The following is a 22,804-nucleotide window of genomic DNA, read 5'->3' on the forward strand; positions in this document are numbered from 1 at the left end:
ATGCTTAAGTTGCAGTGTAAAAATATATGACATTTGCTCAAAAAGAAATGTTCTAATTCTGATTCTGACGACTGAATGAACAGAAAAATGGATTATCCCATACCTATGCAAATACGTGCTGGAACAGAAGACAAGGAAATCCAAAAGGAAACCCATGAGAGGACCACCAGCAGGCTAGAGGGGACATAGGTCTCCAGGATGAAGTACAGAATGCTCCTCTTCAGCTCAAAGTGGAAGACAAGCCTGGGATAATGGCCTGTAAGAAGAAAGACAATAAGTGCACTAAATTTTAGTACATTTACATGTATTGATGTAATGCACAATAGTCTTTAGTAACAAAACACTGCTTTTTAAAGAATTAAACAATGTTTTTGGTTATCATTCTTACCAGTTTCATAGATGGCCTCTGAGACAGATGTGTAGTGGTCTTCTACTGTATACTGAGCCAGCTGGAGACTGTCTAAACCACTGACAGACTCATTTCCTCTGGTCCAGTAGAACATAACATCATTTATGTTGTAACCCCCTGAAGAGAAGAAAAGATGACAATGAAGAAAGCTGCTCTAATTACTATACAGGATAAAATAATTAATTTGATCAGTGAAATTTATCTGTAACTTTAATGATTGTGTGCATGGAAGGAGTGGGAGAGTCCGCAAGCAAAAAGCGTATAACAAGAACAGCAGCACAATTTATTATGATATTATCATAATAAATTAGGCAGAATTGAAATTAAATTTTTGAAATATCAGTGTTGTTGTAAAAAACACACACAAACTTTTTTTTTTCTCTGGAACAGTTAGCGGTTTAATGATTTGTGCAATAACTGGTTGATGAGCTCTGATGCCACTTATGCTGAAATGTGTGTGTGTGTGTGTGTGTGTGTGTGTGTGGAGGGGAGGGTCCTGCTGAAGAGCTTAACTCTTGCCTCTTACCATAACAGACTAATCATGCATATTGCACTGGGCCCTAGAGAGCCTAGATAACCCAAATAAAGCTTGGAAAAAGAAGGCATGCAAAATTAATATGATCAAAGATGCCACGGTTAAGTGTGGTTGCGCCTTCGACAGAGCAATGTAACAATGTGTAATCGTATCAGTTAGTAATAACTAGTGTTTCTCGTGTAAAAAAAGAAAAAAATAAGGATAAAGTGTGATTAACAAGGCTTAACTTCTTAGGTGTATTTTTCTCATTTATCTGCAGAGGGAGCAAGAGAATAACAAAAGCGTGAAGACACGCTGTTGGCAGAAGCTGGTGTGCACCTCAGTAATCTGCCTTGCATGAAACGCTCATTAATTCTCTCTGTTTAAACCCATATGGAGTCATGTATTATTGACCAGAGCCACAATACTAGAAGCATAGCTTTCCTAATGAAGGGCAGTGGTGACTTTGATCCTGAAAGGTCCAATAAATTCACCTTTTTTTATTTCATTGTAATTCTCTTGGTAGAGGAAGTCATTATTCTTCTGACCTAGAGCCCTAACGTTACTGTACAAATTAAGAGACACAGATGGTCAGTGGCAAGCTGTGCAATAGCATGGAAAGAGTTACATTCAGTGCCCTGTAGCAAGCAGCCAAGACTGTTGTGTTTTTTAACCCTAACCCACAAAATTTTGACTTACAGCCATGATTACAAAAGACCGTCACTTTCTTTTGACTCTTTTTGCTGTCACAATGCACAAAATATTTTACCGCAATCTTAATTTAAATGCCCCGCACCCTCCCACAACGACGGTCTCTTTAAAGCCTCCTCCTGTGCAGAGGATCCACTTTTGGCACAGCATTAAAAGAAATAAATCCTTGAATATACATCTTCATAAAGAGACACAGAGACCGAGCAAGCGGGAAATAGAGATTGAAGGAGAGGAGGACAGGAGGGGAGAGAGAGAGAGAGAGAGAGACTGAGAGAAAGCAGCACAGATAGAGAAGCACGATGAGAGTGAAATGGCAAAGGGGGAGGGGGGGCATACAGACACAGAGAGAGAGACAGAAGGAAACAGATGCAGATATTTAGCCTGGAATTATTAAAGCGGTGAAGGAAGGATCCATCATCTTCTCAGTTACCTAACGTTAACCTCCAGATGCCTTTATGCCTGCTGTCAAGTGGCACTGGAGCTCCAGCTAAATGTTTTATTTGGCACTGAGGTCCTGGTGGGCTTCTGGCAGGGATCTGACTTAGCTTAGCCCAGCTGCTGTCATTTAATAGCATGGAGCAAAAGCAAGCTGGGAAGCAAAGACAGTAGATGAGCAGGTGGAAATAGTGGAGAGGTGTGAGGAAGGCTTTTTCTTCCAACCGTTTACTGCACAAGGCAATGAAAATGTGTCATAATTAGGAAAAATGGTCTCCTATTTTCAGCAGGTGGTCACGAAAAATGTACACTTTTTAAAAAGCGAGGAATTTTTGCAGTGCGGTGGCAGAGGTTTTCATTCTACAGTTATTAGGGTAAGTTTAAAGGATTTGTAGGATTAGATGGTTTTGGTTCGAGGGACCTTAACTGACCCTGCAGTATAATGACTGTGGCTTTAAGATTATTCAAAGTCTAACTGAATAGTTTGACGTTTTGGGAATAAACTTGAAACTGTGCATTAAAAGCCCCTTTGAATTTATATGAATTTTGCTGTGGCACTCCAGCTATTAGATTCATTCTGTTTGCTTTAATAATTCTCCTGAATGGACATGCGATCGTGGTGAAAAAGAAAGTATACCCCCTGTCAACTTTTTATGTATCAGGCCATAATAAATACAAATCTGGTCCTTAGCAACCTCAGACGAAGTACAAAGCCGGACGTATTACACCGAGTCATGATTTAACAAAAGCTAAGTTCAAGTGCAGAAGCAGGGCATGAAAAATTAAGTACAGCTGTACTGTTTCCACAAGAATTAAGAGGGAAAGTAGCAGCCAGGTGTTCATGATCAAACTGATCTTCAGCAAGTAACACCACATCTATAATAGTAAAGGTTTTGTCAGTTCATTGGTCTGAAGCAGTCAGTTGTGGGTTATGCAATGCCAAGGAGGAACGATATCGGCAGTGATCTTAAAAAGCAATTTATGCTGCCCATCAGTCTGGGAATGGGATACAAGGCCATTTCCAAAAAAATTAAAGTCCATCATCCTACACTGGGAAAATGTATCCACATGTGGAAAACATTCAAGACAGCTTTCAATCTTCCCAGGAGCGGACATATCAGCAAATATAGCCCAGACTCAACAAGCCTCAATAGGCATGTTAAATGTTGAAGTTCATGACAGCATAATTAGAAAAAGACCGAACAAGTCTGGCTTGTTAGGAAGGGTTGGCAGCAGAAAGCGTCTTCTCGATAAAAAGAACTTGGCAGCGCAGCTTAGCTTTGCAACATCACATCAACATCACAACCATATCCTTTAGTTTTCTACAAATGTGTCGGTGTGCATTACGATCAAGCGCCTTCACTTTGGTATTGTCTTTCCAAACGCAATATATCAGCACAAACACCTGATACCAGCTGTCGAGCACGGTGGTGGAGAGCTGATGATTTAGGTACCTCTGTCACACCAACCCTCTGTGTGTCCTCCTTCACTGCATCCATGAATCTCTCTGTGGTCTTCCTATTTTAGTCCTGCCTGGCAGCTCCATCTTCAACATCCTTTCTCAAATATATCCACTATTCCTCCTTTGCACATTTACAAACTATCTCAGTCTTGCCTCTCTAATTTTGTTCCCAAACCACTCAGCCTGGACTGTCCCTCATATATAATATTTCTTATCTCATCTATTCCGGTCACTCCCAGTGACCGGTGTTTTAGTTAGCAAAGCGGCGTGGCTGATGTGGAGTGAAGCCACGTTAATGACAACGTTTACAACCATTGGAGATGTGAGCAGGACAGACGGAACAATTGACGGAAAAAGTGTGGACTTAATACCAGTTTTTAAATTGTGCTGATAGGCCACGTAAAACCAGAGTTATGATAAAAATATATGAAATGTTTGGTTTTCTTCCTGAATACTGTCGTTGTTTATATTTACTGCAGGAAGAAACGTTTTATAAGGAAAACGCTCGAAAGCACTCTCCACCTGTGAGCAATGACAACACAAAAAAAACCCCCACCCTTTCCTATTGGTCGAAAAATGTACCATGTCGACCAATCAAAAAATGATATGGCAACATGGCATTTATTGTTTAGGAAGGGGGGAAGTTTTAGGAGAGACGGCGGTGTTTTGAGATGCGAGAGATTTGAGACGTTTAGCGCAAATCTTGTGTAGTTAGTGTGTAGTGTAGTCAATAGTTTTGTTGTGTGTGTCAGATCAATGAGGCGACTGCTAAATGTTACAGGTGTTACAGGAGTGATACATCTCCTGTTGTCAGGCCTGCAGGTATCAGGCTGTTGTTCTCCTTTATCTCATAGTGGACAGAAATTATTTTTTGGAGTGACACAAATAATTTGTGTGGCATCAGATTTGATGCAGAACAGCTGATTGTTCTGTAAATAGTTTGAAATGTTTATTTAAAAAAACGCCTTGGCTGCATTTTTAGGTAAACAGCTGCAAAAAACTTTGTTGTTTGCAACACTCAGTTACTTTTTTTGAAGAAGTAACTATATAATTAATTGCCCAACATTGGTCATTATATACTGTATTTTGCAGACAGAGTTACAGGACTCTCTCCCAGACTACAGACTCATAATACAAGTCAGAGCTTTATTTTAAAAAAAAGAAAAGAAAGAAAGTTGTGTTTTCAAAATTGGAGTTCAAGTTGTTTTTACTTCCAATAGTGTTAACATACTGCACAGGTCATGAACAAGATTTTTTTTTTTTAATTTTCATTGTAAGTGGGCTAAAGCAGTTAATTAAAAGTAGTCTAACATAAATGTAAATTTGATTATTTTAATAAACCATGTAACTTGGATGGAGTCGATGCTGGCGTGACCAAAGTGCACACATCTGCTGTTGCTCACAGTGGTCCTAGGGACTGCTCAGGGAGTTTGTGTGTTTGCTCAGACACATGAAAAATTAGAGGGAACACTGATTAAGAGCTAACCATAGTTGGGACTGTATCCAGTCCCGCCCTGAGATTCTGAATTGGAAACGCTGTTAAGAAATGGGATGTTTTTACTTTTTCATTATTAAGGGTAGACAAATGCAGAAAATGATTTTTCCATTTAACATTTAATTCATAGCACAATACAGTGTGCAAAAAATGAATTAAATGAGAAACCCTGATAGTATGTGGATCTGTCTGCCAAACTGTTGTCATGCCATGTTTTTGTAACTTTTGCTTTCTTTTAGCTCTTTTTTTTTTTTTTTGCCAAAGTACGTTAGGGTCTGTGTGCAACGATGGCATCTATTTTCTATACAAATCATATCAAGCTGAGTGTTGACAGTGCTGAAAAAGAGGGCACGAATTACAATATCAACGGAGTAATTCATGGTGGAAAAAGAAAACTTTTAGAAAGAAGGATTTTGTAACCTAGCAACAATGAGAGCTTAAGAGAAGTGCTATAAAAATGAGGTGACAGGCATTTCCAGTGCAAAAAGTGCTTTATGTGGACATGGACCCTTATTAAAACAGCGCTCCTCTGTGAAATACTGTCTTAGCTGTCCAGGCTTTTCTTACATTACTGATGTCACCATGGAAAATATTTTTCCATTGCTATTTTTTCAAACAAAGAATGCACAGCTGCCCCAGTCTGCCATTTTTTCTCATTACAATGCTTCTGCTAACTTTAGTGTGTCTCAATCACAAGAAAAGTATTATATGATGTGTGACATTCATGCAATTTTACAAACACACACACACACAACCAATGCAGAACATGAAAGTGATCCATTTCATCCTTTGTTTTGATCGGATTTACTTGAAATTATGCCCACCCACCAACAACTCTGCCACAGCTTCAGGTAGCAAAGATCAGATTTTCTTTAACCTCTTGAGCCCCAACGCCCCCTGATACGGGGGCAAAAGGCAGGAGATCAGGTAGGCTTGGGGCTTAAGGGGTTAACTTTAAAGTGGCCTTACAGCTCTCCAGTTGTAGCGTGCAGGTCTGCTTGTCCATGGGATACTTGGTCAGGTCCATGTTGCAAGCCACAGTGGTGGTAATCCTAGACAACAGAAATGTTATTAAAGTCCATGAAAAAGGTTACCAACGGCAAATGATATTTGTTATTCCTGGAGACTTTGAAAGCATGAAAGTGGCATACAGTATCCTTTTCAAATCAGCTTTTCCTTTAACCTTTGGCTACAATCATCTCAGTGCTTTCTCATGTATTCCCTACAGGCACAGCACTGAAACATTTACCACAGCTGTCCCTTTCCTCCAGCACATCATATTTCTCACTTCACTCTGTCATTTTTTACAGCTCCAATTCCCCAAGGTGGTCATTTCTCTCCTGACTATCTTTTCTGGCTTGTTTTACTCTCACTAGTTGTGTTCTCTGACTGTGAAGCACCATCCTCCTCCACATTTTCTCTGCCACACTGAAGCGTAGACGGTAAGCACTTCTTTGTATTGAAAGCAAAGGTCCATGAAGACTGGAGAAACTCTTATTTATTCCCAACAATAAGTCAAGAAATTGAATTTCGCTGTACTTAAGGATGACACGTGTTTTTTTTAAAAAAAAAGAAACACAACTCATGTTCACGTTTAAAATACTGTACTATATACAGATGGACTGTGAAGAGAGACTACCTAACTCGGGTTACTATAACATAACACCCACATACCCCACCAGTGGTCGATTTAGTTGACTGGACATGATTTGGAAAGACACACACCTGTCCATATAAGGTCCTATGGTTGACAGTGCATTTCAGAGCACAATCCAGCCTGGAGTCTGCAAAAGGTACCTGAAGGACTCTCAGACCATGAGAAACAAAATGCTCTGGTCTGCTGAAACCAATACTGAACTCTTTGGCCTGAATGCCAAACATCATTTCTGGAGGAAACCAGGCAGCGATCATCACCTAGCCAATACCATCCCTACAGTTAAGCACAATGGTGGAAGCATCATGCTGCAGAAATGTGTTTCAGCATCAGGAACTGAGAGACTAGTCAGGGTTGAGGGAAAGATGAATGCAGCAATGTACGGAGATATCCTCGATGGCAACTTGCTTTAGAGCACTCCGGACCTCGGACTGGGATGAGGGTTTATCTTCCAACAGGACAATGACCATAAGCACACAGCCAAGATAACAAAGAAATGGCTTCTGGACCACTCTGTGAATTGTTGAATGCCCCAGCCAGAGCCTAGAATTGAACCCCTGTGGAACAACCTCCCCATCCACTGTTTGCAAGGTTCTGCAAAGAAGAATGAATCTGCCTAAAAGTAAGTGTTCAAAGCTTGTAGTGTCATACTGAAAAAAGACTTGAGGCTATTGTTGTCAGAGGTCAACAGAGTACTGAGCAAAGGCTGTGAATATTTGTGTACATGTTTTATTTATTTATTTTAATAAATTTGCATGAGTTTGAAGGAATTTTTTCTACTTTGACATTATGGGGCATTGTGTGTAGAATTGTGAGGTGAAAAATACATTCAATCCATTTTGGAATAAGGCTGTAACATGACCAAATCTGGAAGAAGTGAAGCACTGAATACTTTCCGCATACACTGTATATGGAAGAATTATTTAAAAAACAAAAGCACTGAGTCAATGAAGTCAAATCCAGATCACCAATCTATTGAGTTGAGATTACAGCATGTGACAGTAATACAGTAGGATGTTTAAATCCCTCTCACCACAGTTTTAAAAAAGCTGCCTGCTTGACTCAGTATCTATGAATGCAAAGGTAATACAAATTTGAGAAGCCTGCCAAGATCCCATCAGATCGTAAGCCTTGGACACAGTACAATATCTGTTATGTCCAGATCCTAACAGGACTTATGTTGCATTGATAGCCCACACCTCTTTGTATTGCCAAATCACACGGTCCTATACTCATACAATCCAATACACAAGTAATAGAATTGACAAAACTCCCTGCTTCGCAATCACATTATCTCATATTCAACCCACGCTTCTTCCCTCAGCCAATGTTCCTATCCATTCCCCGGACTACTTTTCATTGTCTGTCAAAGCAGAAAACAATAAACAGAACAAGCCCATTAACGCACAATCTTTATTTGTTGCCCCACCTTAGTGCGTAAAGGACAGTCCCGTTGGGAAAGATGCGGATCAGCCTGTTCTCCACAGTGATGTCATGGAGGAAGGATTTCTTGGAGTCAACAATAAACGTGTCTGGGACCCAGAGGAGCTCAACTAGCCGCCCGTCAAGGCTCAGGCTCTTGTTGCCTTCAAACACCAAGCGCTCATCAGTCCATCGCTGGCGGAGGAATATGGTGGCCGTGTAGTCCTGCAGTAATGAGGCCCGAACAGGTCATTAGCAGAGCTGATACACTGTTTTTACAAAGCATGTCAGTAATGTGCTGACAGACAAGTCGTGTTTTTGCAAACCGAGCTCAGTGTTGTTGTATTTCGTTAGTGATCTTGGGGCAATTTTTACATATCCCGAAGCCCTTCTGTACCTGAAGCAGCAGTAATTCAAAACATTGCTTCAAATCAGCAAATTCTGTTCAAGTTTATTCTGTTCTTTTAGCACACTGAACTTATTTTTTTCTTCATGACATTATTTTTCAAAGTCTTACTGTTGCATCATGTGTGATAATGTAACCATTTTCATGTGTTGCATGCTAGCTGTAAGCAGAATTTTCTCACAAAGCAAGCATTGCATAAGTTAACCATTCCCAAAGGAAAGTCATTGTTGCACTCACTATTTAATTAAGGCTGGTTGATCACTCTTAGTCAAGAGAGTCCAATCTCATATGAGCAAAACGAGTATGCACTTCCAGTATACTGAAACTTTTGTAGCTTAGTTTTTTGATAAAGATTTTTCTTTTAAACATGGATTAACTCTTGAAAATATGTTTTAAATTCTGTCTTCCCTACTTTTAATTTTAAGTTGCTTCATTGAAGGTGCAGCATGAGGATGGTTATCTATGTCTGTTGACCTTACATGTCCTCAGATATGTGAGTTCCAAAATGCAATCCAAAAATATGAAGTGCATAAAGTTTTTCTTCCAAGGAGCTAGACTTTCTGGTAATTTTTTCAAGTGGTCTTAAGCAATAGTTTACTAGGCTTCCTAAAAGTATTTCAAAATTGTTTTCTGGGTTTTGGCTGCCTTTTTCATTTACTGAAAGCCGTGTCCTTAAGAAGTAGTAAAAAAAAAGGTCCAGCAATGACCTGACACAGGGCCTCAGAGTTATTCCACTACACTATTTGCTGAAGAGAAATAAATTATCTTAACAGAATAGTGGCAGTCAAGAAGCAATTCTTAGGGAGGATAACATGAGAGAAAAAGCTGAGGTATGCCAATTATACAAGAACTGGGCTGAAAATAAGTGACAACAGGTCTAATAGCGTGATGAATACAAATTCAAAGTTTCATCAATACGTATGGAGGAGTTTAGAAGAGGGATACAAGAGTGAGTCTCTACTTAACCCTATCTTTTCAAATTAATGGAATTGTAAATGCAGAAAAATACCCTCAGATTTTGATCCACCATGTAATACCATCTGGAAAGCATCTGATTGGCAACAGCTTAATTTTTCAGCAATGCGAAGATCCCAAACTCAAGGCCAATGCAGCACAGTATATTTGTATAGAAAATACACAGAGGAAAGCTATCAGTCATGGACTGGCCTCCTGAGATCCTGGACCTCAACATTATTGAAGCGGTGTGGGATCATCTTAACAAAGAACAGAATAAAAGGCAGCTGACATCCAAAGAAAAGCTTTGAATGTAGTTCAGGAAGCTTGGAGAACTATTCGAGAAGACTACTTATAGAAATTATGAGAAAGCTTGAAAGTTCAGACAGCTTTGAAGAATAAAGGTGGTCATACCAAAAAAACGTGTACACATCAGGTTAAAAGAAGTGAGGGAAAAGGCAATAAACTTTTCATAACTGCTAACAGGTATGATGCTTTTTCAAACATTTCACAATACAGACAGACTGATCAATAAACTCGGAAAAATGATGTGTTCTGACATGACAAAAAGTTCCTGCATTGCACAGTTTCTTGTTGCATTTATTCAGTTTTAACCTTTGTGGTTTATTAGTTAGGGACCCATGAAATGTATCGATACTACCAGTCAAAAGTTTGGTAATGGTTTTTCTTTATTTTCATGACTATTTACATTGTAGATTCTCACTGAAGGCAACTATAAAACTATAAATGAAAACACATGGAATTATGTAGTAAACAAAAAAGTGTGAAACTGAAAACATATTTTAGATTTTAGATTCTTCAAAATAGCCACCCTTCGCTTTCATTACTGTTTTGCACATTCTTGGTATTCTTGTGATAAGCTTCATGAGGTCGTCACCTGAAATGGTTTTCCGACAGTCTTGAAGGAGTTCCCAGAGATGCTGAGCACTTGTTGACCCTTTTGCCTTCACCCTGCAATCCATCTCATCCCAAACCATCTCGACTGGGTTTAGGTCAGGTGACTGTGGAGGCCAGGCCATCTGGTGCAGCACTCCATCACTCTCCTTCGTGGTCAAAGAGCCCTTACACAGCCTGGAGGTGTGTTTGGGGTCATTGCCCTGTTGTAAAATTAATGATGGTCCAACTAAACGCAAACAGGATGGGATGGCATGTCGCTGCAGGATGCTGTGGTAGACATGCTGGTTCAGTGTGCCTTCAGTTTTCAATAAATAACCCAACAGTGTCAACACCCCACACCATCACACCTCCTCCTACATGCTTCACGGTGGTAATCATGCTTGTAGAGACCATCCAATCACCTTTTCTGTAGGTGGAACCAAAGATCTAAAACCTGGACTCATCAGACCAAAGCACAGATTTTCACTTGTCTGATATCCATTCCTAGTACTGCTTGGCCCAAACAAATCTCTTCTGCTTGTTGCTTTTCCTTAGTCGTAGTGTCTTAGCAGTTATTTGACCATAAAGGCCTAATTCTCCTCTGAACAGTTGATGTGTCTGCTACTGGAGCTCTGCATGGCTCTAATCTGAGATGAGGCTGGTGACTCGGAGGAATTTATCCTCAGAAGCAGAGGTGACTCTTGGTCTTCCTTTCCTGGGGCAGTCTTCATGTCAGCCAGTTTTGTTGTAGTGCTTGATGTTTTGACTTTGACTGAATATGTCACTTGGGGACACAGTTTTAGCAAATTCCCAGACTGACTGGCCTTTAGTTCTTAAAACAATGATGGACTGTGGTTTCTCTTTACTTAGCTGATCGGTTCTTGCCATAATAAGAATTCTAACAGTTGTCAAATAGGGCTGTCAGCTGTGCCAACCTGACTTCCCCATTAAGAAGGCAAGAAACTCCACAAATAAACCCTGACGAGGCACACTTGTGAAGTGAAAACCATTTCAGGTGACTACATCATGAAGCTCACTGAGAGAAGGCCAAGGGTTTGCAGCACTGCCAACAAATCCAAGGGTGGCTACTTTGAGTCTTCAGTATTTATCTACATTGTAGAAAGTAGTGAAAATAAAGGAAAGACCATTAATTAAGAAGGTTTGTAGAAACTTTGATTGGTAGTGCATGTTTTCATTGTTTAATTTCAGAACTCAGTAGTGTGATACTCTTACCATGTTGATCTCTGAAATGGTGTCAATGCTGGCAATGTCCAAACTCATACCCACTGTTACCGGACCATCTAGAAAAAAAAGAAGAAACCATTCAAAAACATACTGCTCTATGTTCACACACTGCTTACTCCCTTCACTTTTAGTCTACATTAATCTTTGTTAATAGTCTATCTGGCAGACTGACAAACAGACTATTTCAAAGTCTATGTTTTGCTTGAAAATAACTTTTTTTGTGGCACATGGAGAAAGGCTGAGCTGTATCATGACACATTATTATATATTCAAGTTGACCTCAGCTCGTTATGAGTGCTGTGAGTGTCACTGCCCGCTCAGCTGTGTCTACACAGACACAAGTAATTTAGAAAGAAAACCAGAGGAGAGAGTTTAGCACCTCTCTCACTGACCACTGCCAAAACAGACTGAAGATCTCATTATGAGTGTAGCCTTGGGATGACACAGCTGTCACTGGGAGTGTGGCTGTAGCCACAGTTGGGCTTTAGTTCTCACAATTTTGGCTGTGAAACATTCACATTTAAGGCCATGCTTCTTATCTTATTTTCATGTGACAATCTAAAAAGTTCTTATGTTTTATGTTAAAGGGTTGCAGCAGCCACATGGCATACAAGAGATGCAAATCTAAAGGCAATGCTGGAGCCTCACTGCAGCAGAATGTTAAGTAGAGTTTTTGGTGCCAGTTGTAATTTTCACGCACACGGCACACAGAATCCAGGTGGAGGAGGGTCCCACGGCAACTGTTTTATATGACCAAGGCAGTTTAGCAACACTTTATCATACAAAGGTACAGTAGTGTGGCAAAAGCTTGCAAGGTTATCTAGTTTTAAGGTAGTGATCATGGCATTAACAAAATAGATTTCTCAGGTCTTCAGAAAAAGAATTGTGGATACTGTTGCAAACAAAAAAACTGTAAATATTAGAAAACCATCTCTAACCATCTCCGAAAAGACCAGTGATGCCTAGGGATGGGTATCGAAAACCGGTTCTTGTTGAGAATCTTGTTGAGCGTCATTTACCTGGCAGGAAACATGGCGGCTCAAACGCTAAAAAGTTTGGTTATACTTTACGAGAACGGATGACAACAGGGCAACTTGCAATACTTGCAAAGTAGATATTTCATTTAAGGGAGGAAACACTACGAATATGCAAAAGCATTTGCTCACAAAACACACGATGACCTTAAATGAATGTCGTGTTTTTAATTCCGCTCCGGACTCGTGAATCTCAACCCAGCAGCAGCGGTAACGTTTGCACGTCCTCTCCCGTTAATACGGCAGGTAAATAATCAACTAACAGTGCATATTATGTTAGCGCGATCTGCCTTATTACAAAACCTGCCATTACTGTGCATTTAGGTGACCATGATGAGAGACAGAGTCTGGCTCAGATGCTGGCAGTTCTTGCTGCAGTCTACCGGTAGCGTCTCCTTTCAGGCCAGGATAGACGAATGTCACCGAGCAGTGACTAAGTTTGTGGTAAAAGGCTTGCACCCATTTGCCACAGCAGATGCCCCGATTTTCGGTAAGTGAATGTGTTTAATTGTAGGCAGGGACATTATTGGATATTCTTGTGTAATTGCTACAAAAGAATATTTATTTTATTATTTTACATTCACAATTTTTTTTCCTGGGGTCCCTGTGACACCCCATTGAAGAGTCGTAGGCTGAAACTGTTAAGATCTCACTGTTGGGTTTGTAAGGCCATGTTACTCCTAAATTTCTATCTTGTTCAAAGAGAAGATATAAAACAAAGATCTAAGCTAATTGACCTTCGTGTTCTCCTTTTTTTAAAAAAAAAAAATCGATAAGAGAATCGATAAAGAATCGAATCGTTAAACAGAATCGAAAATGGAATCGGAATCGAGAAAATCTTATCAATACCCATCCCTAGTGATGCCTGTATGAAGTTTGCTGTCATCATGTAGACATCCAGCTTTTGGGCAGACCATTCTACAACTGTTTGTTCTAATGGATTTCTCTGTATTAAATCATCAAACCCTTACAGCATCTCATCTCTAAAACATGGGGATGGGAGGATAATTTTTTCAGGGCTGTTTGGCTGCCTCTAGGGCAAGAAGGCTACCATCACTGATGAAGCAAAGAATTTTGAATCAGATCAAATTATGTCAGGAAACAAATGATCTCAGTTTTAAGAGAGTGTGGGTAATGTGACAAGAAAACAGTGCACAGAACACAAGATGTTCTACCAAAATACAGCTAAAGAAGACCAAAGATTCGAAGCTCCAGAATCACTTAAATCCAACAGGAGTTGGACAAGAGGCCCTGACGCAAACAATTCATGTGAGGAAACCCAAACCTGAATGTACTGCTTTAAAATTATTCTAAGGTGATGTGCTAGAGGCCTGATCAACATTAACCAGAAATGTTTATTTGTGAGATATAATCAAAGGCTCACATACTTGTACCCATTTTATCAGGTCTAATTTGATTTGATGTTGTTTTTTACTTTTAGCCTAAGACATTTGACAAAGACGACCAAAATAAATACAAAACACAGATTTCAAAAGATGATTTTATTTAGTAAGGGAATAATGCTATTCAAGCCTACCTGGCCCTATGTGAGAAACTAAATGCCCCCTAAACCTGGTAACTGCTTGTGCCACTATTGGCAGCAAGACTGCAACCAAGCATTTGCTATCAACTGGCAATGAGTCTTTCATATCACTGTAGAGGAATTTTGGCCCACTCTTCTTCACAGACTTATTTCATTTTAACCACATTTGAGAGGTTTTGAGCATGGATTTAAGGCTAGACTCTGACTAGGCCACTCTAAAAACTTTGTTTTGGATGTTTTTGAGCCATTCACCATAGACTTGCTAGTGTGTTTCAAATCATTATCCTGCCCAAATGGGCTTGACCTTCAGGCCATGACTGATGGCTGGACATTTACTGTCAGGATTTTATGGTAGAGAGCAGAATTGATGTTTCTATCATTTACAGTTACTTTTACGACAGCTGTAACAGGATTCAAGCTTTCTAACAAGTTCATCTTTTGTCTCATCAGTCAAGAGAATATTTTGCCAAAAGTCTTGAGAATGGTCGAGATGTTTTTGCCACATTTGCCAAAAACATCTTGACCAGCCAATCCGTTGGGATATTTTTGGTCAGCAGTGGTTTTGCCTTCCAACTCTCCCATGGATGTCATTTTTGCAGAGTCACTTTCTTTTTGCTGAATGATGAACACTTACCATAACTGAAACAAGTAAGGCCTGCAGTTCTGTAAATGCTGCCCAGGGTTCTTTTATGACGTCTGGATGAGTCATTGATGTGTTCCTGGAGTAATATTTTGGAGGCCCACACTCCAGCAAAGATTCTCACCTGTTCCAAGTCTTCTCCTTTTGTGGAGAAGGGCTTTCAACGTAATTCCCAAAGCCAGTCCCAAAGCTTTAGAAATAGCTTTGTAATGAGTGACTGTTTCTCATCTGTTCTTGAGTTTCTTAAGACCGTGCCATGCTTTGTTTCTGTGATGTTTTTTTCAGATCTTTTAGCCTACTTCACTTTGTCAGACAGGTTCTATTTAAGTGTTTTCTTGATTCAACAGGTAATCACACCTGGGTTTGGCTAGTGAAAGTGTCCTCAGGGGGGGAATCACTTTTTTAACTTACGGCCAGTTGTTTTTTCTTATAACCTTTCTTTAATTTAAAACTATTAAAATATCAACAAAACAAACACAGGAAAGGGAAAACATTAAAAATTTCAAATTAAATGATCTGCAAAGCAAAACAAAGTGTATTCGAAAGGAACCAGGAAGTGGCAGTGGCTGTGTGTGTGTATATATATATATATGCGCATATGTTTTGGATAGCTTTTTTTCCCTTGAAACCATTTAACTGATTAGGTTTAGAGAAATATATAAAATCATGAACTTTTTTCTGCAATTGTTAGTTATTGTGCATGTATTGGTGCTGACTAAGAATTGTATTAAAATGGTCTGTATTCCTTAATTTTAAGCTGTACTAGCAGCACATCTGTCTTGGAAGCACCCTAACTTCAAGCAGTAGCTATCATACGACAACAGCAGCTGAACTTGAAACGATAACTAAATAATCGACCACAGCTTCATCCGTCATAGCCAGGCAAGGCGGGAGCAGCTGCGCTCAGAACCGGCAGCTTGCTACTGCTTGAGAGCTGCCTTCAAAAATAAGTAACGTGTCACACCCTCTCTGCTTTATGTTGAACTGTTGTGGAACGCAAAAGTGGGGCTAAAAAAATTCTCTCTCTGACCTTTTTCTACATTGTGTCTGAGTGTGATGACATAAAAGGGTATTTTGAGGACACAGGCATATATATAGTGTTGCATAATAAAACACTGTGTTATATAATGTAAGGTTATTGGAGGACAGCATATTTAAAAATGCTAAAGACCCCCACTTCTATCCACCAGCTGCAGTCTGTCGAGTGTGAACCTCCTTGAGGGAATTAATTCTTCCTGATTCACCATCAAAGACAGGGTAACTTTGCTGCTCTCCTGTGTTTCATCTTTCTATTCTCCTTCCCTTTTACTTATCAGTCATTTTTTTTCCCTCAGAGACACATAAATGAGTCTGGTGTCATACTGCAGATACTGTATGTGCCAATGAGATGCATGTAAATCTACTGTATAAAAGTGTTTCTTGTGGAGTTTAGTATTAAAGGAACAGAGAGTGTGGCTCTCCTTTAAATCCAGGCAAGAAAGTGATTATTCAAAATGCTCAGTTATTCCTTTAAGGGTGTTTATGTGCTAGAAATGATGATTATTAGTTTTTGAGTAAGGAGGCAATCCACTTCAAACGCCAAAAATGAGCGCTCAGACGGCGTTGTGCAGACCTGCTGGCTGTGCTTGAGGTTATCTGGCCCAGATGAGAATTGAATCCTTGCAAAGTTTCACCAATTTTAACTGTTTTTGTGGCAAAGAAAATGCAAATGTAAAGGAATGAATAAAATTAATGAACGTTCTGCCTGAAATGCAAAGGCATATGCGCGTGTGGGTGTGTGAATATGTCCCTTTGCTAGCGCTTTTACCATTACCGTGTGCCAAGCTTGTGCTTCCAGGCGGGAGGACTGGTGATTACGCTGAATAGCATTCGCCTTGGTAAAGTCCAAGGTGTTATTACAGATCAAACAGCGAGTAAACAAACCATAATCACATTGTGATGGATTCCCGGAGCTCAGAACAATAACTGTAGCGAGGGATTTGCGGGGAATGACATAACATTGTTCTTCTTCTGAAAGCACACACTGTGGCAGACTTTGTTCCTCTATTGCAAACAAATTGGTCACCTGGTGGAAACTGGAATCTAAATAAGACCATGTATTGCATGTGTTAAAGTAAGTCTTGTGTATGCGCGTTCAGGGCTTCATAACATGGTTAAACCTCCATGCCTGTACGCAGAAAGTAATGGAGCACACCAATTTCAAAGCTAAATTAAACTGACGTAAATTTTAATGTATGTATGTCAGCATATATTATCTGAGATGGGACACGCAAGCACAAAATTGCATTATGAACCCATCTCGTTCTCTGTCAAACGCAGATTTCCCCTGGGTGTTCTGTCATTTCCATGGCTGCATATGTCTGCAGTTCCCTTACTGTCAAAGAAAGGCCTGAGGTACTTGTTGTATCCTTTCATCAGCCTCTGGATGGTAGGAGGCAGAATCTCTCCTTCCTTCACTTCTGCGTTGAGCAACGAGCTCTCTAACAACCTGAGAACAAAGACAGACAGAGGGGGGAAGAGGGGAAAAAAAGCAGAAATAAGAGTTATTTTTCGTTTCTATTCCCGTTGTGCATTTACCAGATGGATTCTTCCTTGGCGTTCACAGAGTCTGCAGGGTATCGATTGAGTTCCACAGCAAGTCTTACCAGCCATGCGGGGTGGGAGTAAAAGAAAGAAGATTTAAATGGTGAGTTGGAAGTTTTTAAAAAAAATGCAAGAAATGAATAAACAAACAAAAGTCTTTAAATTGAATGGGTCAAGAAAATGTTAAACCAGCCATATCTGCTTTCCCATCCACCTACGAATTTGAAATTACTATTTGCTTTCATAAGTTGTTGTTGTTTTTTTCCCCTTTCTTTTTTAACGCTATCCTTAAACGCACAGTGAAGTGTGGGAAGATGATTATATTGCCAGCAATTGTGGCAGCAGGGATGGGGGATGCGGGGGGCACTCATTGCGCTTCCCCTAGTGGTATGTGTGTTTGTGTATAAATCAGGCTCTAAATACAGAACGCCTGCTCTGTAGAGAGAAAGCCTCAGGGCACGTGCAATGATGTAAGAGGGACTGAAGCAAGACAGATCAGACCATGTGCAGAGGCAGAAAACGTTCATCTCCATGCCCTGGCAGCATTTCAGAGTTCCCTCTGTCACTTGTGCGCTGCGGTAGTCAAACGTGTGACAAGAAGAGATACAATAGTGAAGCAAAATGAGCTCGATTTCTTACACTATCAACACATTCACGAGGCACTGTATTAAAAATACAGTGTAAATAAATCCTTATACCTTGGTATTCTTACTCTAAACAATTTAGTGAACTAGGATCAAAATGATCCATGTTTCCAGTGAAACTGCTTCCATACTATTCAGACCCCTAAAAAAAGTGTGCTTTTCCAGCAATATCTAACCCTTTTGGGCACAGTTTATATGGTGTCTTTGTTTAAATCTTCTTCTTCTTTTGGTTTCTCACTTTAGAGGTCGCCACAGCGGATCATCTGCCCTGTCCCTTGCATCTCTTCTGTCATGCCAGCGCTCCGCATATCCTCTTTTACTGCATCCATGAACCTTTTCAAAGTAGCCCAGCTCCCGCTGATCCAGTGTGGACATTTCATTCTTAGAGATATTTGACAAACATTTCACACCAGATGCCCATCTTGACACTACACTCCCAGCACCAGGTGTACTGTACACCACCTTGTAGTCCTCCTCTGATAAGGTTTGTGAATGGGTTTGAATATAAATCATCAAAACATCTCAAGATGTATGTAACTTGTTTGCAGTGCAGCGCTACATGAAACCTACTATAGCTTAGTTTACTTGTAAGTAAGGCGTAAGGAGGCTTAATCATTGTATTTCATGCGATAAAAGAATGAGATCTCTGTGAGACAGCACCATGAGTTAAAAGCCTTTATTATCGTTTTAACTTGTTATCAAAGGGCAATTTAACACGGCTCATGCTAGCACACCAAATCTGCATTCAACATGAAAGTCCAGCCGCAGTTGATGTCAGTGTCATTTTTGCATGTATTCAGTCAGGCTAAATTGAAAATGGTATTTTGGCCAGATGAAAGCCTGTGGGGAATATGCAGACTTTAAGCAATTCATCCAATACTTCCATACACTCTGAACCATAATGATGAAAAGTCATGGAGGCAGTGGAGAGATTAATCCTCTTGTGGGCTTAATTATCTGTATCCAATTTCTGGAAAACCATTAAATATTTTTTAAGACTTTTACATAAAACCACAACTGAAGGGCTGTTCAGTAGTGCCTCGTCTCTAAAGTTATTAGCCCCTGCTGCTAAAATGATGTGTTTGCATACATTAACCAGGTGCAAGTAATAATGTGATTAAATGTTATCTGTCTTTTCTGCCTCAAATCCACCTCTTTAACAATTGTTCAAATAATAAAACAGCCATTTAAAACATTTACCGTGTTTGTTGTTTTCCACAACAAATGTGGTCAATGTTTCATCTAAAAGTCACATTAAGCAGGGTTTCTCTTTAAATATTTTTATTGTGAAGCACAAATAACAATCACAAATTGTCCCATAGACTGACATTGCTTCCTTTTTACTGTTTTGGCATCAAAAAAAAAATGGGGGGAAACAAAGCGAACAACAACAACAGCAACAAAAAACAAAACAAACCCAAACAACAAAAACAGGAAAAAACAAAACGTACCAAAAAGGGCGGTCAAAAAACAACAACAACAAAACAAACAAACAAAAAAACAAAACAAAACAAAACAAAACAAAACAAAACAAAACAAAACAAAACAAAAAAAACCCACAACCCTCCTCCCTACACCCTTCCCTTATCCCAGAGTGCTATCAGCTTATTTTAAGCAATGGTGAAGTCCACATAATTACTCTCATTTGTTCATAATTTCCAGGTGCTCAATGAGCGGCCTCCAAATCTGATCGAAGTCCTCCAGTTTGTCATTCATAATGTAGCGGATCCTTTCCAGATGAAGAGTATCTGTCAATACTGAAATCCAGGCTTTCAAGGAGGGCACTTCTTTTCCCTTCCACAGGAGGAGAATCAGTCTCTTTGCACACATCAGGCCATAGGACAGGAGGGGAATCTGTGTGCTCTTAAGTTTTTTAGATTGTCCCGATAGTCCAATAAGAATCAAAATGGGGTCAGGGTCTAACCGCACATCAAAAAGTTTGGAAAAAAAAGAAAAAACTGAAGCCCAAAAACTTTGTAATTTGGTACACATTACAAAACTGTGAAGCAGATCAGCTTCTGCACATTGACATTTATCACAGATGGGTGACGTTTCAGGAAATATTCGATGTAATCTGGTCTTCGAGTAGTGCAAACTGAATTAACCTATGTTAATAGGTTAAGCAGGGTTTGTATCCACAAAAAAATCTTGAAGGTTTTAATTTATAAGAAATGCAAGAAGTTGAGTTTGTATAAACAGCATAATCCAGTATCTTTAACAGGGTACAATTAATTACAGGGAGGAAATTATAACAGGTCGGCTACCTTTGGTAAGTGATGTTAAGTGAAGGACAGAATCTGAGGTAATATGGTATATTTTATGTGAATGAATGAGAAATGTAATAAGTGGTAGCTTTAGGTTAATTGTGTTTTCCCTGTTGTATATACTGTAAACCACTAAAATGGTAAAAATAAATTTTTTAAAAATCAGTCTATGTACAAGTAATTCCAGTGAGGCAAAAGCTCAGACTGCTCGAAACCACTCAATTTCTATCTGTTATTTCTCCTCTTGGCTGTCTTTGACATTATTGAGAGCTGATAGCCCTAATGTGGTTATCTCAGGCACACAGCTCTGGCTGTGAGCGCGGAAGATCTTCTGTTTACATGGGGCAACCAATCAGGAGAATATTAACTTAAGGAAGGGAGAAAGAGGCTAAAATAGCTTGTTTCAGACAGAAGCTGAATTAAAGTGCTTCCTCAAGACCTGGTATAAGATAAATAAGGGTTACTTTGAACTGCAAATCATCCAAATCTCTTAAGAGTCAGAGTAGAGTGGAAGAATAAAAATATAGAATTGAAAATGAGCACAGTAGGTCCTCTTTAACAAAAAAAACTTCCTTATTAAAATTCTTATTTTTTAATAATTAACATACATAACCAAAAAAACATCATTATATTATGGTGCCACTCAAAGTCAAGAAGGAGCTACTGTTAACCTTTCAAATAATAAAGGTTACCAATAGCTGCCTGTTGACTTTGAGTTATTCAATGCAAGAATTGACAACGTGAAACAGTTTACAGATTGGAAATATCAATATGACACCTTTAACCAATTAATTTGTTTTTATTTGTTCTAATCGTCACTGATGACCAGAAAAGATGCCCATTGAGTAACATACATCCAGTTCCTTACTTGGAGGAAAAAAAGTACAGCAAGGAAATTTTTAGCAGGACCGTATCTATGTACAAATACAATAGCATGTGGTGGCAACCATGTGGCCACCACACATGTAGTGTGTGGTTACACATGGTGGCCACATGTGGCAAGCAGAATCAAGCCTGCTTCCAGAGACAAAAGCCGGCTATGGCCACAAGATGGCAGTAATTTAAAGGAAGGCTCAAACAGGCAATGCAAGAAGATTATGGGACAAAATGCTAATTAATGTGTACAAGGAGAGATTGCTTCACTTGTGTTTAAATTGATGTTTATTTTTAGATTTCACTGGAACGATCAGTGCTTGCCTTGCTTCCCCTCAAAGAATTCCACTACACAAATTGCAAATAAATATAAAAATAAAAGTCAGGGTGTAATCATATGTACGGAAGAGGATTAGGGCCACTGGGGAAAAAACGTGGGCACGTTTTTTTTTTCAGAGCCCTAATCCTCCTCCGTACATATGTCTAATCCATTCGTTGTTTGTAGGAATAATTTAATCTGGACCAATGTAGTGGACCAACAGCACAGCTCATCACTGTCTCACAAAGATAGAGTAACTTACTATTTTGTGACTGTGTGTCCTATCTCTGTGTCCAGATCCTTATCTAAGGAAACTGTTTGTCATCACCCTTTTCCCCTTTGAGAGAATTTTTTTTTTCTTACTAGAGTCCACCTTATGGCTTAAGAGCAAGATGGTTTGCTACAACTGTTGTATAGCCAAGAAAAAGTCTTCCCCAGAAAACTTAGAACTTGCTTCACCTGACTGTGTCAAATCAGCTTAGACAGCGAGGTAACTCGCTCCCAGCACACTGTTGCTATGCTGCATAATGTCTCACTCTTGTGACGTGTACCCTGTTGTTTCAGCTTAAAACATCCTTGCATGAGAAAGCCACGTCACTGACAGCAGAGACAGCACTCTGCCTTTGGCATGCAGCATTATCAGTCTGTATCACCCAGTGTGTCCCTCGTCATCTTTACAAATGGCTTTGCATCTACACAAGTGTGTCTGTGTGCGCTTTTTCATGTCTTTTTTCTTTTGGTTGTTGTTTTTTCAAAGTATATCACAGATGAGGACAGCTGTGAAAATATAAAATAAAACTGAAGACATGGACCACGTTTGTTAAAGAAAATCTTTTAAAATTGTATTGTTTAAAAAATGCACCAAACACAAAAAATATAAGACTTCTAGTCCTTTATATTATATATTATACTGAGTCCCATAGCACTGCACTTACGGATAGTGACAGAGCTATCCAGCTTTGATGTTCGTCAGGGTTTTACAGTCTAAGAATGAAACGCAGCTTCTTTGACCAGGACGTGTGCTAAGAGCTCTCAGCTTCTTTCACTCCATCCATCTCTATAAATCCCCAGACTCTAACTTTTGGCTGTCTAAAACCTTCATCTGCAGGCGAGGATGAGACCTGAGCTCTCCAGCCTGCCAAACAGTCGCTATCCACTGAGCCCTGACAGTGAAAAAAAACAAAGGTAGATCTTTAGAATGCTCCAGGAATGACCAAGGCCAGTAATGGTTACAAATAATCTTTGTGTTTTTATGTACAAGGCAGCATTATCATAAAAACAGGAGCCTTTGTGTTGCAGT

At 39.6% G+C, this 22,804-nt stretch overlaps 1 protein-coding gene across 1 annotated transcript in view; it reads right to left on the minus strand.

Moving 5' to 3' along the window:
- gabrzb (gamma-aminobutyric acid type A receptor subunit zeta, b) overlaps positions 1-22,804 on the minus strand; it is a 78,902-nt gene that overhangs the window by 5,830 nt on the left and 50,268 nt on the right. The window contains exons 3-8 of the mRNA XM_087850366.1: positions 17,197-17,309; positions 11,593-11,660; positions 8,110-8,327; positions 5,996-6,078; positions 389-526; positions 104-256 (exon numbers count right to left, since the gene is read on the minus strand). Of these exons, the coding sequence (XP_087706492.1) occupies positions 104-256; positions 389-526; positions 5,996-6,078; positions 8,110-8,327; positions 11,593-11,660; positions 17,197-17,309 (773 nt within the window). The remainder of the gene's footprint in view (positions 1-103; positions 257-388; positions 527-5,995; positions 6,079-8,109; positions 8,328-11,592; positions 11,661-17,196; positions 17,310-22,804) is intronic.

This window comes from Neolamprologus brichardi, chromosome 13 (genome assembly GCF_056152115.1).
Source record: "Neolamprologus brichardi isolate AB-2024 chromosome 13, ASM5615211v1, whole genome shotgun sequence".
NCBI lineage: Eukaryota > Metazoa > Chordata > Actinopteri > Cichliformes > Cichlidae > Neolamprologus > Neolamprologus brichardi.